Raw genomic sequence first — 21,613 nt, 5'->3', positions numbered from 1 at the left:
AGTTGATTTTTAGATAACTAAGAACTGACTGTAGATAAATCACAGTAGTTCTCTATTTATTTGTTTCTCTTAAATATTAGCCAGTTCTGCAAGTAGTGATATGCCATGTTTTTTCATTCTGATTTTTTTTGACTATATGGTCAAATAATGTTTTTAAACTTCATCTAGAACCCACAGAGAGTTCTATGGAAGATTCATCTACTACAGATCGATTAAATTTTGACAGATTTGATATATGCAGATTGTTACAGCATGGGGCATCACTTTTGGGGTCTGCTGGTGCAGAATTTGAAGTCCAAGATGAAAAATCAGGTTAGTAGTCCTGGAGAAGTCTGGAGTTTTCCTTTCAAGTTAATTGCTGTATAATATATAAGGAATCATGAAATGTAAATTGACTGAAATTTTTATGTATGGGGAGTTAATTACAGGCATGCACCACCACCGCCCGTCGAAGGTTATTTTATTGTTGTATTATCTTATATTTTGAGTTGTGTTGGAACTGGATCCTATATTCAAAGTAAAAAGTTGAAATTAAAATTAAACCTTGGGTAGGCTCATTATCTTTAAGCTTTCAGAATATATTAGATACAAAGATAATTAAATACCTGGAGTTCAGTGGCTCATACCTCAGAATGCTAGTTCATTTGGAGGCTGAAATTGGATCATTTGAGTCCAGGAATTTGGAATTAGTCTGCGTAACTTAGGGAAATCCTGCATCAAAAAAATCCAGAGCCAAAAAGGGTGATTGCAGGAATATAAATGTCAAGACTATGGTCTTGACTAGAAAAAAACTGTTTTTAATGGATTTCTGTAAATAAATAATTAATTTAAAAAAGGGGACAGAGCCGGGCGGTGGTGGCACATGCCTGTAATCCCAGCACTCTGGGAGGCAGAGGCAGGCGGATTTCTGAGTTCGAGGCCAGCCTGGTCTACAGAGTGAGTTTCAGGACAGCCAGGGCTACACAGAGAAACCCTGTCTTGAAAAAAACAAATCCAAAAAAACCAAAAATCGAAAAAAGGGGGGGGGGGGGCGCACAGGGTATGGTATCACATACTTTAATTCCAACAGAGGCAGGTGGATCTCTTTGAGTTCCAGGCCAGTCGGGTGTACATAGTGAGTTCTAGGCTACACAAAGCTACACTGTGAGATTTTTAAGTGATAGATGATATCAATATGATTTTGCTTATCGTTTGTGAAACTTGATTTTTTTTTTTAGACATTTATTATTGTATATGTGTATATGTAGGATAAGGAGTTAGTGTATCATGCTATACGTTTAGAGTTAGGAGAAATTATTTAGATCTTGCTTTCCACTGGGTGGGTTCTAGGGATTGAACTCAAGTTATAAGGTTTGGTGCCTGCATCATTTTACATTGCCACCAACTGCACTGTGGTGGGATCCAAGGGACTGCATTTCTTTCATGTTGTAGCCAGAACTTTTTTGGCATAGTAGGAACTGAACTTGAGGCATCATTCATGCTGCAAGATATACTAGAGAGTTACACCCTGCCTCTTCTTTCCTTTTCCCACTTTTTTTCCTCTTCCTTTTTTTCCTTTAAGGTTTATCTATTTGTTTGTTTGTTTGTTTGTTTGTTTGTTTGTTTATTTATTTATTATATGTAAGCACACTATAGCTGTCTTGAGGCACACCAGGAGAGGATGTCAGATCTTTTGTGTGGTGTCTGTGTGTGGGTGTATGTGCACACATGTATCCCTGAGGGCCAGAAGTCAGCCTTCTTTCATGGTGACTTTTCAGACAGGCTCCCAGTGTTTCCTGGAAGTTTCTGGGCTGTGTAGCCAATGAGCTCCAGAGAGCTGTGGTTTGATTTTTCCAGATGGTGTTTCCCCGTGGAACAGAGTTCTGGTTGCCCTGGAACTAGATTTGTAGTTCCCTCTGTCCAACCTCCCCAGTGTGTGCTCTCAGGCCAGGTTCTGAAGGCCCTTGAAAACAGGCGCTGTTTTTCTTGCCCCCATTTTTAGGTTTGGTTTTCTTTTTTCTTTTTCTTTTTTGATAGCAGTCACCTTAAGTTATGAGACACTCATTTTATGGCTGAGTAATATTCTACTGTGTGGATACCATGTTTTGCTTATCTTTCCCTCATGTGTGTGTTTTCACTTTCTGGCTATTAAGAATAAGGTTTTGTCTAGGGCTAATGAGATGGCTTTCTGCTTAAAGTGTATTTTTCTACAGAGGATCCATGTTTGGTTCTGAGCCTGTATGTCAAGTGATGAAATTACCTGTAACTCCAGCTCAGGGGAATCCAGTGCCTCTGCGCTGTGCACCTCTCCCTCCTGCCATACACATTAATAATAAAAATAAATATTAAAAGGAATAAGTTACTATAAATCATTTAAAATTTTTTGTATGAACATGTTTTCATTCTTAGGAGTAGAATACTGAGTCATATAGTAACTGTGTTTTTCTGTTGAAACTACCAGGGTTTTTTTGTTTGTTTTATTATGGTTTAGGTTTTTGAGATGGGATTTCTCTGTGTAACAGAGTTCTCACTGCCCTGGGACTTGATTTGTATACCAGGCTAGCCTCAAACTCACAGAGACCTGTCAGATACCTGCCTGTCTCAGCCTCCTAGTGCTGGGATTAAGGGCATGCATCTCAATGGCTAGTTGAAATTACCAGTTTTTACAAAGTGGCTCCTCCATCTTATATTTTACCAAGAGCGTATGGGAATTCAAATTTCTCTTACAGCCTTGCCAACACTTTATTGTCTAACTTTTGATGCTAGTCATAATAAATAAATAATAATAAATAAATAAATAAATGTGAATGCTATCTCTGTGGTTTTTATTTGTTCTTTTCAGCTGACTAGTCATGTCAAACATCTTTCTTTTCATGTATTTGTTGTCCATTTTTATCTCTCCTTTATAGGAATGTCTGTTTAGAGACTGTTGCAGGATATTTCATCACACTGTGAACCTCAAGATTGTATTTTTACTGAAAAGATCTGTTTCTACTTGTAGTGAGGCTCAGCCTTTGCACAAACCTTTAATTCCTCTGACTAGAAAACAGACATGCCCTTAGTACATACCTTTAATTCCAAACAATGAAGCTAAAGTTTGTAGAAGGAAGCGCCCCATGTTTGAAAGTGATGTCTAATTGAGTGGCAGACTAAGAGTCAAAGTAAGATCTGACAAAATAGGATATGCCCAACTCTCATGAGAAGAGGAAAGGGGGGGGGTGTCTATGTAAGAGTGAGGATAGGAAGAAGGCAGTTTTACCAGGACTGTTGTATAGAGATAGGTTGCAGACAGGGAACAAGCTAGACACAGGTGAAGGCAGAACGACCCAGAAGATTAGAACAGATTGCTGAAGTTAGAATGAGGCCAAGTAGAGCAGTTCAGGAGGGGCAGAGAAAAGGAGGTTGGGGGAGGCAGGTGGTAGTGGTGGGAGTGTTAGATTGGATCAGTCAGCTTGGAGAGGAGTTAGAGACAGAACAGCTGATGAATCAGCCAGCCAGAGATCAGAACAAGGAAAGGGCAATCTTACACAGCAGCAAGTCTCAGAGGCTGAAAACATTCTAGGTTTAAGTAAGATTGTATGGAGGCTGGAAGCTTCCAAGACTAGGTGTAGGTTAGCACACAGAGGCCATAAGCCTCAGAGATGACAGTTACTACAGGAGAAGAAAAGAGACTTTTACAAGAGACTTTGCTCATTTCATCCTTTATTATGATTTAGAAGAATTTTTTATATGCTCTAGATACAAGTGCTTTATTAGATATATGATTTGCATATTTTCATTTATTTTGTGGGTTGCCCTTTTATTTTCTCAGCAATATTCTTTTTTTTTCTTGTTGTGGAACTGGGGATTAAGCCCAAGGCCTTGCATATATTTTGCTAGTGTTCTATCACTGAGTTATAATCCTTGTTTTCATTTTTTGATGATATTCTTAGAAGCATAAAGTGTAATCTTAATAGGTTCAATTTATGTATTTTCTTTTTCAATTTTTGTGTGCCATATGTAAGAAATTCTAAATGAAGATCATTTATTACTATACATTGTTCTAGTTTTTTTTAACTTTAGCTTTTACATATATGTAAGATTAATTAATGCTCTGTTTTAACAAGTTTTTAAATCAAGAAGTATCAACTTCCATATTTTTTCTTGGATTTCTGGGATCTGGAGTTAGGGTAGTTGTGAGTGATAGTGAGCGCTGAGGACTCTGGGAAAGCAGCAAGTATTTCTAACCTGAGCCATCTCTTTAGTTCACTATTGGTGTTGTTTAAATTATATTCTATTTATCTGTGCATGTGTGTGAGTGGCTCTGCAAGTGCCAAGGTGTCCTTGTGCAGGTCAGGACAGCTTGCAGGAGTGAGTTTCTTCTTTCATCTTGTGGGTGCCAGGGACCAAAGTTGGCTTCCCAGTTTTGGAATAGCCCCTTTATCCACTGAGCCACCTACCTACCTGGAGATAATTACTGTTTTATTTTTGTTTTTGTTTTGTCTTTTGCTTTTTGGAACAGGGCCTCCCTATGTAGACTAAGGTGACATAAAACTCATAGAGATCTACCTGCCTCTGCTTCCTACTGTTTTATTGCTTTTTTGGGGGGAGGGGGGTTCGAGACAGGGTTTCTCTGTGTAGCCCTGGCTATCCTAGAACTTACTCTGTAGACCAGGCTGGTCTTGTACTCAGAAATCTGCCAGTCTCTGTCTCCCAAGTGCTGGGATTAAAGGCAGGTACCACCACTGCCCCGCCCTACTGTTATTTTGTTTTTGTTTTTGTTTTTGTGTTTTTGACTTTTTTCCAATTCAGGGTTTCTTTGTGTAGCCCTGACTGTCCTGGAACTCACTCTGTAGACCAGGCTGGCCTCGAACTCAGAAATCCGCCTGCCTCTGCCTCTGCCTCCTCTATACTGGGATTAAAGGTGTGAGCCACCGCTGCCTGGCTGGTAAAACCCTGGTAACTGATTTGGAGGGATTGTATTTCTTCTCTGTTTATAGGTGAAGTGGATCATAAAGAGAGGATAGCACGTCAACGGAAATTATTACAGAAGAAACTTGGACTTAATATGGGAGAAGCAATTGGGATGAGTACTGAAGAACTCTTCAATGATGAAGATTTGGATTACACCCCAACTTCAGCAGCCCCTGTAAACAAACAATCTGTAGGTAAAACATTGGGTTGCTTGATTGCAAGTAACAACACAGAGAGTTTGTTTCATCTTGCTATGCAGTTGCACAAGAACAATGTGCTTCCAAATTGTTGCTGTTTAGTGCCGCTTTGACTTAGTGTCTTAAGCTGAGAATCTGACTGATTTCCTACACATCAGACTATTAGATAAATGCTGTGCTAGACTGTACGTGCCACTAGTACTATAAGATCCTACTTGCTTAAATGGATACAAGTAATCTTTTGAGAGTGAGAAAAGGACTATCATAGGTCTGAAAATAATAGAAATATTTAGAACTGTCATTCATAGTTCTAAAAATAGAGGAAATAAGATATTAAAAAAAACAGGAACATAGGATACAAGAACAAAAATGTAATATGATAATTGAATGGACAAATCAAGTCAATAGATGGCTATAAGCTATAGTGTGCATTCTGGGAACCAAATTCGGATCCTTTGCAAGAATAGCAAGCACATTTATCTGCTGAGCCATCATCATTTCCTCAGTCCCCAACAGTTATCTTACTAATAATTTAGAAACACAAACTTTTCTATTCCTATAGAAACTCTAAACAGGCAGTCTGTTTAGAGTTACTTGTGTATCTTTCCTAAAATTTCTGAGTGAGTGCTGGGGCTTCAAACTCAGTTCTTTTTTTTCTTTTTTTCTTTTTTTTTCTTTTTTTGGTTTTTTGGATTTGTTTTTTTTCGAGACAGGGTTTCTCTGTATAGCCCTGGCTGTCCTGGAACTCACTCTGTAGACCAGGCTGGCCTTGAACTCAGAAATCTGCCTGCCTCTGCCTCCCAGAGTGCTGGGGTGACAGGCGTGCGCCACCACCGCCCGGCTTCAAACTCAGTGCTTTATGCTTGCCCAGCAAGTACTTTATTAACTGGAATCTCATATACTGTACTATTGTGTGTGTTCATTTAAGACTATTGTTCTTTTCCCCACTAAGTATAGTTTTACAGTATATGTAGATTAAACACATCATGTGTGTGTGGTGCATGTTTGTGCTTGTGTGGTTATGGCTGTGAGTGCTTCCAGGTGTAAATACTCACAGTTTCTGTAGTGTCTTCAATGAATAGAAAAAGACCAAAGCAAGAAGGAGGTGGCTATGAGGAGAGGATCATGTGGCTGAGTTGATGATAGACTACTGGACCAGTCAGTCACTTAAGGCTGTAATTCATTCTCTCTCTCTCTCTCTCTCTCTCTCTCTCTCTCTCTCCCTCCCTCCCTTCCTTCCTCTCTCTTCCCCCTCTCTCCCTCTCTTTCTCTGTCTCTCCTCTCCCTCCCTCCCTGCTTCTGCTGCTGCTGGTTTTCCTTCTCCTTCTCCTGCTCCTGCTCCTTCTCCTGCTCCTGCTCCTGCTCCTGCTCCTCCTTCTCTTCTTTCTCCTCTTCCTCTTCCTCCTCCCCCTCCCTATCCTTCTTCATCATCATATGATAAGCATCATTTTCTTTTATTAAGATTTTATTTTTATAACTTTTGATGATATTGTGATTATTTTGAAATCTCAGCTCTTCAGAAACTCCTTGTTAGGTCTATTTATACCTTTTTAGGTAGCCCTGGCTTTCTCATCGGCCTCCTGCCTCAAGTGCTGGAATTTTAAGTGATAGATAATAGTGTAATATTATCAAAAAGAATGCTTACTCTCTCTTTATTAACATTTATACAACCATTTCTCTTCTAAGATTGAAATTATCAGTTTTTATTTTAATTTCTGGCAGTTTAAAATCATTATTTTACTCTTTTAGACTCTCCAAGCAGCTGAATTGATTGATTCAGAATTCCGAGCAGGAATGAGTAATAGACAGAAGAACAAAGCTAAAAGAATGGCCAAGTTATTTGCAAAGCAGAGATCCAGGGATGCAGTGGAAACGAACGAGAAGAGGTAGTGATCTTCCTGCGTGCTCACTGAGAACTGTGTGTGCTTGGTTCGTAGTCAAACCTCTGAGAACCTTTGCTCAGCTGAGTAGTAATGCTTGAATTTTTTTTACTCAGGACACAGGATTTACTGTTGTTGAGGAATGAAATTGTTTCTCCAGAAAAATCTATAGGAGTAGAATTTTTTTTGTTTTCATTTTTATTATTATTTTCTTTAGTGATATTCAACCTCTCATGAACACTGAAGACCTATAATGGGAGAGCATTCTAGTTACGGAATAGAAACACCTTCATTATGGAATATTCAGGCTGGCAGAAGTGCATTGAATGGAGAACATTAGAGCGTGAATTCAGAGAGGGGTTCTAAGGGTCACCAGTTAAGAAGATGCTCTTGCTAAGTGAGAAGTGATGTCAGGGTGTTATCCCCTGTTCTTGTACTAAATAGTGAATGATAATCCAGCCTTGCTTAGGTTAACCTTTCAGTAGAAAAGAATTCTAAGAGTCATTGTCTTCAGACTCCAAATGAATTAATAAAAGTGTCATTTGTAATAAAAGAAAACAACATCTTTCAGTTGACCTCTGAAGTGTGTGTTAAGTTGTAGATTCTTGGGCCCCTCATCTATTCAATCATACTCTTATGGTATTCAAGAAATGTTTGAGTAGGTGATAACTTAATAAATAATACAAAGTCTGTAAAATTATGTCTTTGTTGTAGATTATAGTACTTTGGTTCTTTAAATTCAGATAAAGCTAAAAAGTGTAGTGTTCAAAAGTTAAAGAGTGTGTTCCTGGACAGCTAGAGCTATACAGAGAGACCCTATCCTAGAATACCAGGAGTAGGGGTTGGGGGGAAGTCAAACACAAACCAGAGTGACAGTGGCACATAGCACTCTGGAGGTAGAGACAGGCAGATCTCTGAGTTCTAGGCCAACATGGTCTATAGAGTGAATTCCAGGACAGCCAAGGCCACACAGAGAAACCCTGTGTAGAAAAACAAAGAATTAAGCACAGATAGCTAAATAAAAAAATCCTAGAAATCTATGCTTGAGGTTATTTTAAAAATGTAAACTTTTTATTGAAATTTTTTAACTGTGGGGTTCGCCGTTCCCCCCTCCCCCCCACACATACTCAACAGACAGGGTTTTTCCGTACAGCCTTGGCTGTCCTGGAACTCCCTCTGTAGATCAGGCTGACCTAGAACTTACAGAGATCCTCCTGTCTCTGTCTCCCGAGTGTTGGGATTAAAGGCATACATGCCCGCTTTTTGTTTTTGTTTGTTGTTAACTGGTGGGATTTTTAAGGTGAACAACTTGTTAAGGTCATAGACAGTGAATATCCCTAAGCTAAAATGTTCTGAAAATCTAAAACCTTGAGCTCAAGTGTCAGATTCCAGAGGATTTTATGGTTTTCTTTTTGTTTGTTTTGGTTTTTCCTTTTTTTCTTCAATAAAGAGATTCATCTGATAAGGTTTTTACATATCCTCAAAAATAAAGCCTACAATTAGAATATTATTGATCCCAAACTAGATGGGATATTCATCATGTAATAATTTAATAAAATTTGTAGCTGGATGAAAAACCAAAAAAGAAAAAGGTTTTATTCATAATTTTACTTGAGTATTTGAAGGTTATAAATGTTATACCTTTTCAGAGGTGTTTTTTGTTTGTTTGTTTGTTTGTTTGTTTATTTCCCCGAGACAGGGTTTCTCTGTATAGCCCTGGCTGTCCTGGAACTCACTCTGTAGACCAGGCTGGCTTTGAACTCAGAAATCCGCCTGCCTCTGCCTCCCCAAGTGCTGGGATTACAGACGTGCGCCACCACACCTGGCCTTTTCATACTTACCATGACCAAGGCAACTATTACAAGAGAGAACATTTAACTGGAGGCTTGCTTACATTTACAGAGGTGGTTGCCATTATGGTGGGGAATATGGTGGCTTGCAAGGCATCAGAGCAGGGTAGACACACCCTGATCCAGGCTGGGGAGAGTAAGAGAGTCTAGGCCTGGCATAGACTTTTGAAACCTCAAACCCCATTTACCAGTGACACACCTTTCCTCCAGAAAGGCCACACCTCCACATCCTTGTCAAACAGTGACATTTGCTCGTGACTAAGCACTCAATATGATCCTACGGGGACCATTCTTACTCAAACCATCACAGAAGGGGTGTGGAATATCGGCAAAGCTTGATGTTGAGTTTTTGGTTGGATGATCTACAAAACTTTCCCAAAGCTTAGAATAAAGATCTGAAAGAAGGATGATGGCTCTTACTGTTTAGGAAAAAACATTCCAAATGCAGTCATAAAAACAAATGTCTGGAAGTACAAGTATGCAAGTTTAAAGATGTGAGGTGACTACTAGTATAGCCAATAGGAGAGAAATAGGTGAGGGGTGAAGGAGTCTTCAGTCTCTCTCATGATTATATAGACCAAGAACTGTTGGCCAAGTATTTACACTGTTAAGATGTAGAGTCTGACCACTGGGAAGCAGAAGCAGGCAGATATAAATTGTTTGATTAAAAGAGTTTTAAATAAAAGAAAGGAAATTGGTTGTAAAGATGAAAGAATGTTAGATTTGAGATTCAATTTGAAAGAAAAAATTCACCAATTCAGAGAATAGTGGAGTATATTTTGTTCACAGTATTAACGAGTTCATTTTAGTTGATGTAAGCTTGTTGAGTAAGCTACTTCAGCAAGATAACATACTCATGCGATGTCAGCAAGGTAACATACCCATGCAATGCAGACAGTGGGTTCTCTGACACACATCGTAGAGCATTTGCATTCTTTCATATACTTTTAAAATTGGTAATTTCTTTTTTAGCAATGACAGCACTGATGGAGAGCCAGAAGAAAAGAGACGGAAAGTAGCAAACGTTGTTATTAATCAGACTGCAAGTGATTCCAAAGTCTTGATAGATAATGTTCCAGAAAGTTCTTCCTTAATTGAAGAGGTATATTGAAATTGTATATAACTTTTTTTTTTTATGTGTATGGATGTTTTGCTGCATGTATGTTTGTGTACCGCTTGCATGGCTGGTGTCAATGAAGGCCAGAAGAGGGTATCGGACCTCCTCGAACTGAAATTATAGGCAGTTGTCATGTAGGTACTAGGGATTGAACATGGGTTCTCTGGAAAAACAGCCAGTGTTCTTAATGACTGAGCCATCTCTCCAAGCCCTGTTTATAAGTTTTGTAAATGTATTCATCAAGATATTGTTTGTCAACAAAGTGAAATTTTATCAGTAAATCTCTTATACTTCTTTAGTAAAACATCCAAAAATTTTAAAGCCTTGTTACTATTGCTAATGCTACAAGTAAATATACATTTTTGACTTTCTTAAATTCTTAAATCTTGAATCCAAAGTTTTGATCTAGTAATAATTTGTATCTTTCTTATTTAGACAAATGAATGGCCTTTGGAAAGCTTTTGTGAAGAACTTTGCAATGATCTTTTTAATCCCTCCTGGGAGGTAAGGCATCTTCTTCTCAGACAAAGATAGTGAATTTATTAGGACACCTATTTTTCCATCAGGTCTCTTAGGACTTGTATATTGTATATTTTCATTCATTCATCCTCCCTCCACCCCCCCCCCTCTGGGTTTGAGACAGGCTCTTGGGGTCTCATCATGTAACTGACTGGCTTAGAACTCATTATGTAGACCTGGCCTTGGACTCACATAGATTCTTCTGCCTTTGCCTCCTGGGTGTTCAGATTAAAAGTGTATGCCACCACACTAGGTTTGACTTCTAAGTAGAAGTTTTTAGATTTTTTTTAAAACCTTTTTTTCTTTAAATTATATTCTGAATGAAATTGTTCATTTCTTATTATTCTTTTGACTACTGTAAAGACTTGTATTTTTCTCATAGACAGTAAAAATAATTCTTTTTCATTGAAAAAGGACAGCTTTTGGGGCGTAGGATAGAAGTCTCATGGTGTCCACACTGGCCTTGAACTTGTGGTATTCCTGACTCATCTTCCTAAATTCTGGGATTACAAGTGTTCACGCCTATATTATGCTTGCAGTGGGTAGTTTTGGTTTACTAAGAAAGTAATTTCAGGGACTAGCTGTATAGAAGCATATACTCAGGCTCAAACCAAGATCAACACCTGTCTCCCCACCACCCACCAACCCCCCCAAAATCAGGATGGTGTAGCTGTAGACAGCGGTAGTTTTTAAACCAGTTTAAGAGGTAATTAAGCCTCCAAAGTATTTCTTAAAAGAAAATTTCAAACATGTCCCGGCATGTAGAAAAGACAAAAATGAAGCTTCTGATCGAGTTGTTGGTTGCTTATCCCAAACCTTTAGTTGGCCCTTGAATTAAACAAATAGAACAAACCTGTAGTATGTAGTTTTTTTCTACTCCACTTTAATGCTACCAGCCAGCCGCCCAGGTCCCGTGGATCCGTGGAAGACAGACATGCACATATTAGCTCATTGTTAACCTGCCTTATTGTCTCTGTGGCCGGGTCCTTCTAAGCGTCCTGCTGCTGGCATGCCCTTCTCTTTACTCGTAGCTCCACACCTTTAAATCTTCCCTCAGCTTAGTAGTCCAGTTAGTTACTTTTACTCCCAGCTCAACACCTCTAAATCTGCCCTTAGCTCAGTTGCCTGGTTACCTTTACTCCTGGCTCAGCACCTTTAAATCTGCCCAGAGCTTAGTTGCTCTGTTAAAGCCCATTGGTTTTGCTGCCCAAGATGCTTTCAGGCTGCCTTCCGTGGGTTGCTTTCCCTTTCCACCAGCATTTTGGAAGATCTTCCCTGCAGCTTTGAGTCTGATCCATATCTCTCCCCCAAGTATATTGATTCTCCTCTTCCTGCCTTCTCCTCTCTCCTAGCCTGTGGGGACCTGGAAGTCCCGCTTCTTTCTTTCCACCCAGCCATTGGCTACTGGCATCTTTATTGATTGATCAAGAACCAATTGGGGATAAGGACCTTAGCTTATGGACCCGCAGATTCCCCATCAAAGCATCAGAACCACTCTCCTACACAAACCTGCTTTGCGTCCTTGAGATGTAGCTCATTTGTATAGCACTTTGCTTAGCATGTATGAGATCCTGCCTGGGTGTAATCCTCAGAATGGAAAAAAAGGAGAGAGGAAAAGAAAAGGGGGGTTGGTGGATCTTGCTGTGAGTACCTTTTATGATTAAGTCTTAGCTCAGAGAGCATTTTAAATAAATGACTATTGTATATAATACATGCTTTCTTTCCTTTCATATAACATATACGAACATATCTTCATCTCTGAGAATGCTGGTTGGTCTTCCAGATATAAGAAAGCACTAGTCATTAGACAGTTTGTGTAAATTCTCCTCTTTTGGCACCTGACTTTTTTTTTTTTTTTAAATGCATGTACTTCTAAAATATTGGTATTTGGGCTATACAGAAAAATTTCTTTCCCTTTCTGTTTGTTTAGTTCTGAGTCCAAGTAGAGTAGGGATGGGAGTGAAAGCCAGGTAGATTTCTATCCTAGAGTTGGAGAATAACTATTTTGTTACTCAACTTTGAAAACCTTCCACGTAACTAAATAATTTGTAAAATTGTTTTTGTTAAATTTTTGTAAAATTACTTTTTATTTTACTTTCCTTGTATCACAGTACAAAATGCATGTCATTTAAAAACATGATTATTGGCCAGGTATGGTAGCACACAACTTTAGTCCCAGCACTAGGGAAGTAGAGCCAGGCTAGTCTTTGTGAGTTCTTGGCCAATCTTGTATACATAGTTGCTTTTGAAAAGCTCAGTTAGGGTTACAAAGTAAAACCTTGTGAAAGTCTGACAGAGGCACATGATTATGCTTTAATAGATGTTTCTGTAGCATCAGTGCTGACTGGAAAATATTTTCATATTAAAAAAAAGTTGAACTTGGCTTCTTTAAACATTTGACACCTGATGTTTGCTTCTTTTGTTTTTTTTTTTTTTTTTAAGGTTCGACATGGGGCAGGTACTGGACTCAGAGAAATTCTTAAAGCTCATGGGAAAAGTGGTGGTAAAATGGGTGACAGCACTTTAGAAGAGGTAAGTATATTAAAACTATCATTTAATTTAGTAGTTGGTCTCATTGTCCAACTTAGGGGGAAGTAACAAAAGTTATGTAACAAAGGTAGAATGCAAGATGAGTAAGAAGAACTATAAATTTAAGTTTATTGTCATAGAATCAGTTCAGAGAACAGAGATCTTCAGAAACACTAGAGTTGAAAAATTGTGGAAAGAAGAGTATTTGAACAGGATAATTCAGTAGAGTAAGATAAATAAAATAATACTGGTTATTAACAATATTAGTGTCGTAAGAAACACTGGAAATAGCATAGATAGCAGAAGACCCAATACAGAGCAACCTTAAGTAATTCTTTTTCTTTTGTTTTCTTGGAGGTATGAGATGTTTTGAGATAGTCTGATAGACTGTTAGCTATGGCTGGCTTGAAATTCCTTGTGTACCTTTCTAGCCAGGAACTCACAGAGATTTCCCTGCCTCTGCCTCCTGAATGCCCAGCTTGTATTAGTGTTTTTTAAGAGTACAGAAATATAATAGGAACCATGAATATAAGAATTTTGATGTAGAGCTTCTGAATATAATTATCAAAGAAGACATGATTACATTTAAAGATGGTATATAGAACTCTGACATAGTTTGGTTCATGCTACTAAGATAATATATCCTAATTTTGTGTGTGTGTGTGTGTGTGTGTGTATTTTTCCCCTCATTTTGGGCTTAACATCTCCACTCTCTCCCTAAAACTCCCAGAGTTGATTTTTGCCTATTGTTAAAAATGATTGTATTTTAATAGATGATTCAGCAACATCAGGAGTGGTTGGAAGACTTAGTCATTAGACTCCTTTGTGTTTTTGCATTGGACAGATTTGGAGACTTCGTTTCTGATGAAGTAAGTATCACCTGAGTGAAGCTTTGCCCAAATTGTAAATTCTGTATCAGTAAATTTTCTACATATGTAACTCCTTTCTATTCTGAAGGTTGTAGCGCCAGTTCGTGAAACTTGTGCTCAAACATTAGGTGTGGTTTTAAAGCACATGAACGAAACAGGAGTTCATAAGACAGTGGATGTGCTGCTGAAATTATTGACACAAGAACAGTGGGAAGTTAGACATGGTGGTCTTCTGGGAATAAAATATGCTTTGGCAGTTCGTCAGGTAACTAACTCGGTTTTTGAAAGGATTTTCCCCCTTGGATGTTTTGTTTGTTGGGATGTTGGGATGGGTGTGCTTGACTGCTTGTTTGTTCCTTTGTGTTATGACCTCCCGTGTATCTCCAGCTGGCCTGGAACTTGTATACATATAGGGCAGGCCCCAACACTACAGAGAGTAGTCTGTCTTGGCCTTTTTTTTTTTTTTTTTTTTTTTTGTGGGTTCTGTGTGTGTTATGGTGCCAGGCTCAAGCTTGTCTTCTTGAGAAAGTGTCACAAAATAGATGATGCTCATAAAATTTACAGAGAAATCAAAAGACGGTTAGATACATTGTTGCAGCTCATTCAGTGTATTTCATAGTTCTTTAATTGTTTATACTCATTTAAATATTGAATACATGGTCTTAGGTCTGTGACACAAGTTATATAGGAGATATATATTCAGAAGATATAGACAGGAAACATATAGCAGGGATCAAAGTAAGCAGTCTGTATAGTCATGTACTTTTTTATATTATTCTCCAATATTTTTCTTTGTTTATCCTTTATAAGAAGGCTGAGAAAAACAGGATATAGGCAGTCTTACCATCTTTACCTAGGGAAATGAGTTCTAAAAAGTTAGAAGTCTTGTTTAAAGTTACAAAACTAGGGTTAGTACCAGAAGTCAAAACCATATGACATCTTTTTTTTTTTAAGTGGAGGGTTTTATAATCCAGTGCTTGTTCCATTGTCAGACTTCATCCTGGGTAAAAACACACACACACATACACACTCTACTGATGAGCATTAATGTTCTCTCCATAGCCTACTGAAATTTTTGATATACTCTAGCATGCCGTGCCTAGCAATTGGGTTCCTAGGTTGACTCACAAAAGCCTTTTTAATTTGACTCAATTTATTTTCTTTACACTAAGTTGAGTGCTAAAACGATAAAGCAAGTGAGGCATGGTGCCCAGACCTGTAATTCTTAGAGTCAAACCTGTGTGCCCCATTCCTCGTCCTAGTATTTGGCTAGTAGAAGCAGAAGGATCAGAAATTCAAGGTCATCTTTAGCTAGATAAATTTTTGCTTGGGGTACACATGAGACCATGTTATAGAAAAGAAATGACAAGAAAGAAAAAGAAGAAAAAAGGAATAATGAGATAAATGAACAGCTAGAGAGAAACCAGAACTGAACCTTTTCTTACCAAAGTGTAATCGATTTCCTGAATGCTCTGTGCACTGGCTAACACTAGCAGGAACTTTTTTTTTTTTTGGTTTTTCGAGACAGGGTTTCTCTGTACAGCCCTGGCTATCCTGGAACTCACTCTGTAGACCAGACTGGCCTTGAACTCAGAAATCCACCTGCCTCTGCCTCCCAAGTGCTGGGATTAAAGGCATGCGCCACCACTGCCGGGCTCACTGGCAGGAGTTTAAGAGATGGTTTTCTCTCCTGCTTTAGACTAGCTTCTGCTCTGTTGTCTTACTAAACCAAGAATGGAGCTGCCCCTCCGTCGTCCCAGAACAGCCGTTTGAGGTGACTTCTGAGGTGGTGCTTTGCTTTCCTCTGTTTTAAACTACCAGCAATAAGACAGACCCAAGCTCTGTACTACTTAGTTTACCTGTCTGCTTTGTTCTTGCTTTTCCTGGCCTTTTAGTCACTGCGACCCACATATCCTCAAACATAACATTTTCCTATCTTGTAGCTTCTGTAAAACATGGAATGGAAAATGTCTTGTTAGTAGTTAAAAAGTTATACCTGTTTCATAATAAGACTAATTTTTAAAAAACTCTTTATTTATTTATTTATTTACTTATTTATTTATTTACTTACTTACTTACTTGAGGGGTGGATTTGGTTTTCTCGAGACAGGGTTTCTCTGTATAGCCCTGGCTGTCCTGGAACTCACTCTGTAGACCAGGCTGGCCTCGAACTCAGAAATCTGCCTGCCTCTGCCTCCCAGAGTGCTGGGATTACAGGCGTGCACCACCACCGCCCGGCTAAAATTTTTATTTTTTACTGGTCTTCTGACAATAAACTGACTCATCTTTTGAGAAGCATTTCTCTTTTGTTTTTATAACTTTCAAATTAATTTTTTTGTTAATGTACAAGGAATCGGGTCTAATTTTGAAATTTTTCATATGTATTTTTACTTTATAAAAAGTTTATTACAGTGTATAACAGGCTTCAGGAGAACGTTTTATTGTGGCTATAGGTGGCAAAAAGACTTTCTGGCGGGGAATTAAGATGTTTAGATAGGAATTGAAGTGGCCATCATCATCTTAGATAAAAGGAACATCTTACTTTTCGTCAGATTTTTGTAATTCCACCTCTGGCTAAGGGGCCCTTCCCATGGATTCAGCTTTTGTTTTAGCTGACTGTTTCAGGAAGCTTCTTTTTGCTACCTTTGTGGTCCATCTTCCTGCAGAAGTCACACTTCTTCATAAGAATCAGTTTTTTCTTTTTTGTATGTGTAACACATTTTCTTTCCCCATTCATGTGCTGATGACATATAGGCTGAGGCTGTATCTTGGCTACTGTGAATACTTTATCAGTGATCACAGATGTGAAAGTGTCTCTGGTATGCTGACTTACCACAGAGATACTAGAGTCGTAACTTTTCATGTAATGCCTGACAAGGTTTCTTACTGAACTGGAAGCTCACCTCTTTGACTAGACTGTCTAGCTAGCCCTGGCTGGAAGCTCTGGAAGCCCCTCTATCTCTCACCAATAATAATGGCATGTTAGGCACACACAGCTATGCCTGGCTTTAAAAAAATTGTGGGTGTGTGTGTGGGTGTTGGGAATTTGAACTCAGCTCTACATGCTTGGGTAGCAGTTGCTCTTAATGAGAGTCCTAGTATATATGATCACAGGAGTAGCCCAGAGAAAGCTAGCCTTAGTGGGGAAAATGAAGATATTACATTGTGATAAATTGAAGTGGAAGGGTGTGGCTTTTCCTTCTCATGTCTCTCATATCTCCTTGCAGGTGATACTAAAGAAAAAAAATGCAATCTGAGAGTCTTTGACAAGGGCTTTGTATTTGTGTTCACACAGCATTTATAGACTTACTAAGAACTGTTCTGGTATTATAAGTTACATCCAGAAATACTTGGATTTTTTTTCTCAAGTGGGATTGTTTATGTAGTCTTATGCTAATTTATCTATTCTGTTTATAAATTTTTTTCAAATATATAAATACTGGAATGTAGTTCAAAGTTAATAGATATGCTTGATCACAGTAATTATATCATAGAAAATTAGCATGTTTTGATGTACTGTTTTACAGGATGTAATTAATACTTTATTGCCTAAAGTTTTAACTCGAATAATTGAAGGACTCCAGGACCTTGATGACGATGTCAGAGCTGTTGCTGCAGCATCCTTAGTTCCTGTAGTAGAAAGCCTTGTCTACCTTCAGACACCAAAGGTGACTGAAAGTCTTTCAGCATTTTCTTCCTGTAGAGCATGTTTGTTTACATTTGCATATGGAGTAGAAGGAAAGACATAGCGTTCTTTTTATTTTATCTATACCTTTCATAGAAATTTTCTTGTCTCTAACATCTCTTCAATGCATGCAAGCTTGTTCGTATGTTGATCGTATGTTGTTTTTGGGAACAGTGAATTGTGTATTGTCTAATTCACTTTCTGTACTTAGTACACAGAGAATTTCCTTGAAAAGGAAAGAGCTATTTCTCTCTCATTTTGTCGCTCAAATTTTGTTTAGAGATGTGAAGTTTGTTTTGATTTTATAACTTAGCATTTTAACCAGATCTCATTTTGAGACTATTAAATTTTAGCTACACTTACCATTTTATCAAATCCAGAATATGAAGTTAAAAGTGCAGTCAGCATTATTTTATGAGCTCAAAAACTAAACTTGTATTTGCATGATTGCTGATATCACTTAAAATTCCCTGAAATTATCCTGTCCAGTAAAACTTTGGTTAGAGAGAAAGTGACAAAAGTGGAGCTAAATGTCACTAAATAGAGGGTGAGAGAATTGTTAGTGACAAATGGTATCTTCTCCTTGATGTTCCTTAAAGCTGATATTTTCCAAATTGTATGCTGTTGACTCATAGTGATCCTTGGGATATAATTCAGCAGGATTTATAAAATTTGTTATGTGAAATCAGTAACTTTTCTTAAAAACTGATCTTACAGGTACCCTCCATTATAAATACCTTATGGGATTCTCTTCTGGAATTAGATGATCTAACAGCTTCAACAAATAGTATTATGACTCTCCTTTCATCCATGTTAACTTACCCTCAGGTCCAGCAATGCAGGTAATTATTTCTTATTAAAGGTATAGAATAATAATCCTTTATATATCTTTCCAGATGATTAAACTTAGACTAGTTTAGCACCTTTAAAGAGCAGTGCTGTAAGTTGAGCACACTACTTTTTCTTGGGAAGTTTTAGTCCTTTATTCTAGCTACTAGCACATTTGATACAGGGTTAGAGAGATGGCTGGGTGGTTAAGAGCACTGTATTGCTCTTGCAAAAGACCCAAGTTCGATTCCCAGCATCCACATGACTGCTTGATTTCTTTCCTGGAGCCTCTCATAATTTAAAAAAGAAAAAAGAAAAGGAAAAAAAATAGAACATTTTGGACAAGAAAGGAAATTTTAGGGGATGGGATCAGAGCTTAGTGAGAGATTGTCCACCAACTATAACCAGCATTGCACACATAGATAACGAAACCTAAAGTCATTATTTTTCTTTCCTTGGATTATAGTTTTATAGTTCATTATCTTGTGGATCTAAAATAGATACTTTAAAATGAGTCATTGTATCTTATCTACAGTGCTGGCCTCATAATACAGATTTTTAAAATTTGACATCTTTTTTATATTTTGTAAAATTTTCTTTCTGTGAATTTTTTTCTGTGTAATGCTTATTTCTTCAGTTCTTGTTCTTAATTTCAGTAATTTCTAGTCAGGAAGATAACAGGTAATGAACTATAAAATTTAAAGACAGGATTCAATGAAGACAGAAACGGCCTTTCAGTTCTAACACTGGTGTGAGACTCAGGAGCATCCCATCTGAGTGACATGCCAGACTGCTGTTAACTGTTTCTATTAATAGCATCCACAAAGATGCAGAAGAAATGCCACACAGCTTTGTAAATGAATGAGGAAGTTGTACTTCTAGCCTGTTGAGGCTATTCAGTTAATGTTCATATGATTATGATTTTAAAGCCACTTCTGGCTGTATGAATGAGTATTTCAGTGAAATTCAAACATACATGGAAAGCATATTGTTCATATATTACCAGCTAGTACTATTTAGTACAGAATTTAGGTAGAACGGCATGCCAGTAGGAACAGCAAGTGAGTGCCTACAGAAGGCAGCAGGTGAGGCGGCAGTGCACTTGTAGGGCTTCCCACCTTGACAGCTTCTATTAGTAACACAATACACAGGGACTAAGAGGGCTCATGTGACAGTTCTCCCAAGCTGTAAAGTCAAAGGGGTTTTAAATTGCTTCAAACCAGAGGTTTAAGTAAATCTCATTGAAGACCTAAATACTGAACATTTTGGGTTGTAAGCCAGTTGTTGATGAAATTGTTCCACAATGTTACAGTAGCCACAAAACTGCCAGTATAGAGGAATGTGTTTTAGTCCATGTAAGAAAGAAGTAAAGATATATTTAGCCTGTGGACCTTAGAAGGTGGTGCCAAGAAAGCTAAATAATATAGGGCTGGAGAGATCTCACCAGGTAGGAGCATTGGTTATTTTTCCAGAGGATCCAGATGCCAGGCATGACAGCTCATGGCCATCTGTAATTCTAGCTCCAGGGCATCCACTGCATGTATGTTATTCATAGACATACATGCAGGTAGGACTTCCATATACATAAAATAATGAAATACTTAAGAAAAACTTAGATAATGTAAGAATATTATACAATGTAATAAAATATCTGATAATCCAGTGTGAAATAATGTAGTTTTTTATCCTTTTTGTTTCAAAATTACCTGATGAGAAAAATGGTTTCAGCTGTGCAGTGGTGTCAAACTCCATTAATCCTGGCACTTGGAGGCAGAGGCAGGCAGAGTTTTGAGTTCAGCCTGGTCTACAGAGCTAGTTAGTTCCAGGACAGCCAGAGCTGTACAGAGAAACCCTCTCTTGAAAAGCAAAAACAAACAAACAAACAAACAAATGTATGTATGTATGTATTTGAAAAATAAATGTTTTCTACGATGTGATGATTGGCAGATACTTTGTAGCTTATAGAAGAAGAAATGCAGCATGTCTTGTGGTGCATGAATAATTACACTGTTAACAAATCTTTATTGCTGTGGTTTTATGTATTCTGAATTTCTTATGTCTGTATGTGCATGTTTTTAATTGGAACTTTTAAAATGAACTTTCAAAAATAAACACAGGAAGTCTTACTTCCAGGTGATGAAAATAGCCCTGAAGGTAGCCCTGGGGGAGGGGAGGATTGGTGCTCTGTGTTTTGTTTCTGCCTTTTTTCTGTTATAGGGAATAGGTCAAATGCTACTTACAAATGACTTCCTAATTTGAGGTACTTTTGGGGGGGGGGGGTTGGTTTTTTGGATTTGTTTTTTTTTTTGAGACAGGGTTTCTCTGTGTAGCCCTGGATGTCCTGGAACTCTGTAGACCAGGCTGGCCTCAAACTCAGAAATCCACCTGCCTCTGCCTCTGCCTCTTAGAGTGCTGGGATTACAGGTGTGCACCACCACCGCCTGGCCTTGAGGTACTTTTAAAAAATGGCTCCTGAATATGACAGAAGTGCTATGATTCAAGTTAGCCTAGATTTGGCTTTGTATCTTCCTCCATTTAATGTCTTAACGTGAGTCTTCCTAATAGAGTAAATGCTAAACTGGGATAATAAAAGTTCAAAATTGCTATTGCCTCCTCATTTTTTGCCATTTGAGGAGGCCTGAAAGATTAATATAAATTATGATTAGCTACATATTGAGGTTAACCTCAGATGGAAAACTATTGTGCAGACCTGATTGTGTAACTAGAATACATATTTTATTTTTCTGGGAAGGAAAGTACAGATATATTGGAAAGTTCTAACTTGATGGGGGTAATTAAGTCTCTACCATTTATTGGCTACATTTTCTTTGTCTTTTTGCATTATAATAACATTTTTGAGAGTGTAAGTGAATGCTCATGCAAATTGGATCATTTTTAATTTATTACAAAGCCATGCCAACATGATTCCATACATCATATATTAGATCATGTGTCTATGGAGTTTCAAAAGAGCATAAATAAGATTAATTTGTTTTGTTTTGTTTTTTTTCATTAGTATTCAGCAGTCACTCACAGTTTTAGTCCCTCGAGTCTGGCCATTTTTGCATCACACTATATCTTCAGTTCGAAGAGCAGCGTTGGAAACTCTCTTTACATTATTATCAACACAGGACCAGGTAAGAACTGTTAATTATAAATAGTAACCTCAAAACCTTTGTAAATTTTATCAGACAGAACAGATCATTG

The 21,613-nt window shown here is 37.9% G+C and overlaps 1 protein-coding gene across 2 annotated transcripts in view; it reads left to right on the top strand.

Annotated features, from left to right (window-relative positions):
• The window catches only part of Btaf1 (B-TFIID TATA-box binding protein associated factor 1), an 84,766-nt gene that overhangs the window by 22,666 nt on the left and 40,487 nt on the right, over positions 1-21,613 (top strand). For both annotated transcript variants that reach the window (XM_052186651.1, XM_052186652.1), the window contains exons 4-14: positions 169-312; positions 4,959-5,122; positions 6,879-7,015; positions 9,832-9,961; positions 10,412-10,480; positions 12,938-13,027; positions 13,798-13,893; positions 13,982-14,158; positions 17,421-17,561; positions 18,296-18,420; positions 21,423-21,543. In XM_052186651.1, the coding sequence (XP_052042611.1) occupies positions 169-312; positions 4,959-5,122; positions 6,879-7,015; positions 9,832-9,961; positions 10,412-10,480; positions 12,938-13,027; positions 13,798-13,893; positions 13,982-14,158; positions 17,421-17,561; positions 18,296-18,420; positions 21,423-21,543 (1,394 nt within the window). The remainder of the gene's footprint in view (positions 1-168; positions 313-4,958; positions 5,123-6,878; positions 7,016-9,831; positions 9,962-10,411; positions 10,481-12,937; positions 13,028-13,797; positions 13,894-13,981; positions 14,159-17,420; positions 17,562-18,295; positions 18,421-21,422; positions 21,544-21,613) is intronic.

Source organism: Apodemus sylvaticus, chromosome 1 (assembly GCF_947179515.1).
Source record: "Apodemus sylvaticus chromosome 1, mApoSyl1.1, whole genome shotgun sequence".
NCBI lineage: Eukaryota > Metazoa > Chordata > Mammalia > Rodentia > Muridae > Apodemus > Apodemus sylvaticus.
This window is presented reverse-complemented; position numbering and strand designations above follow the sequence as displayed.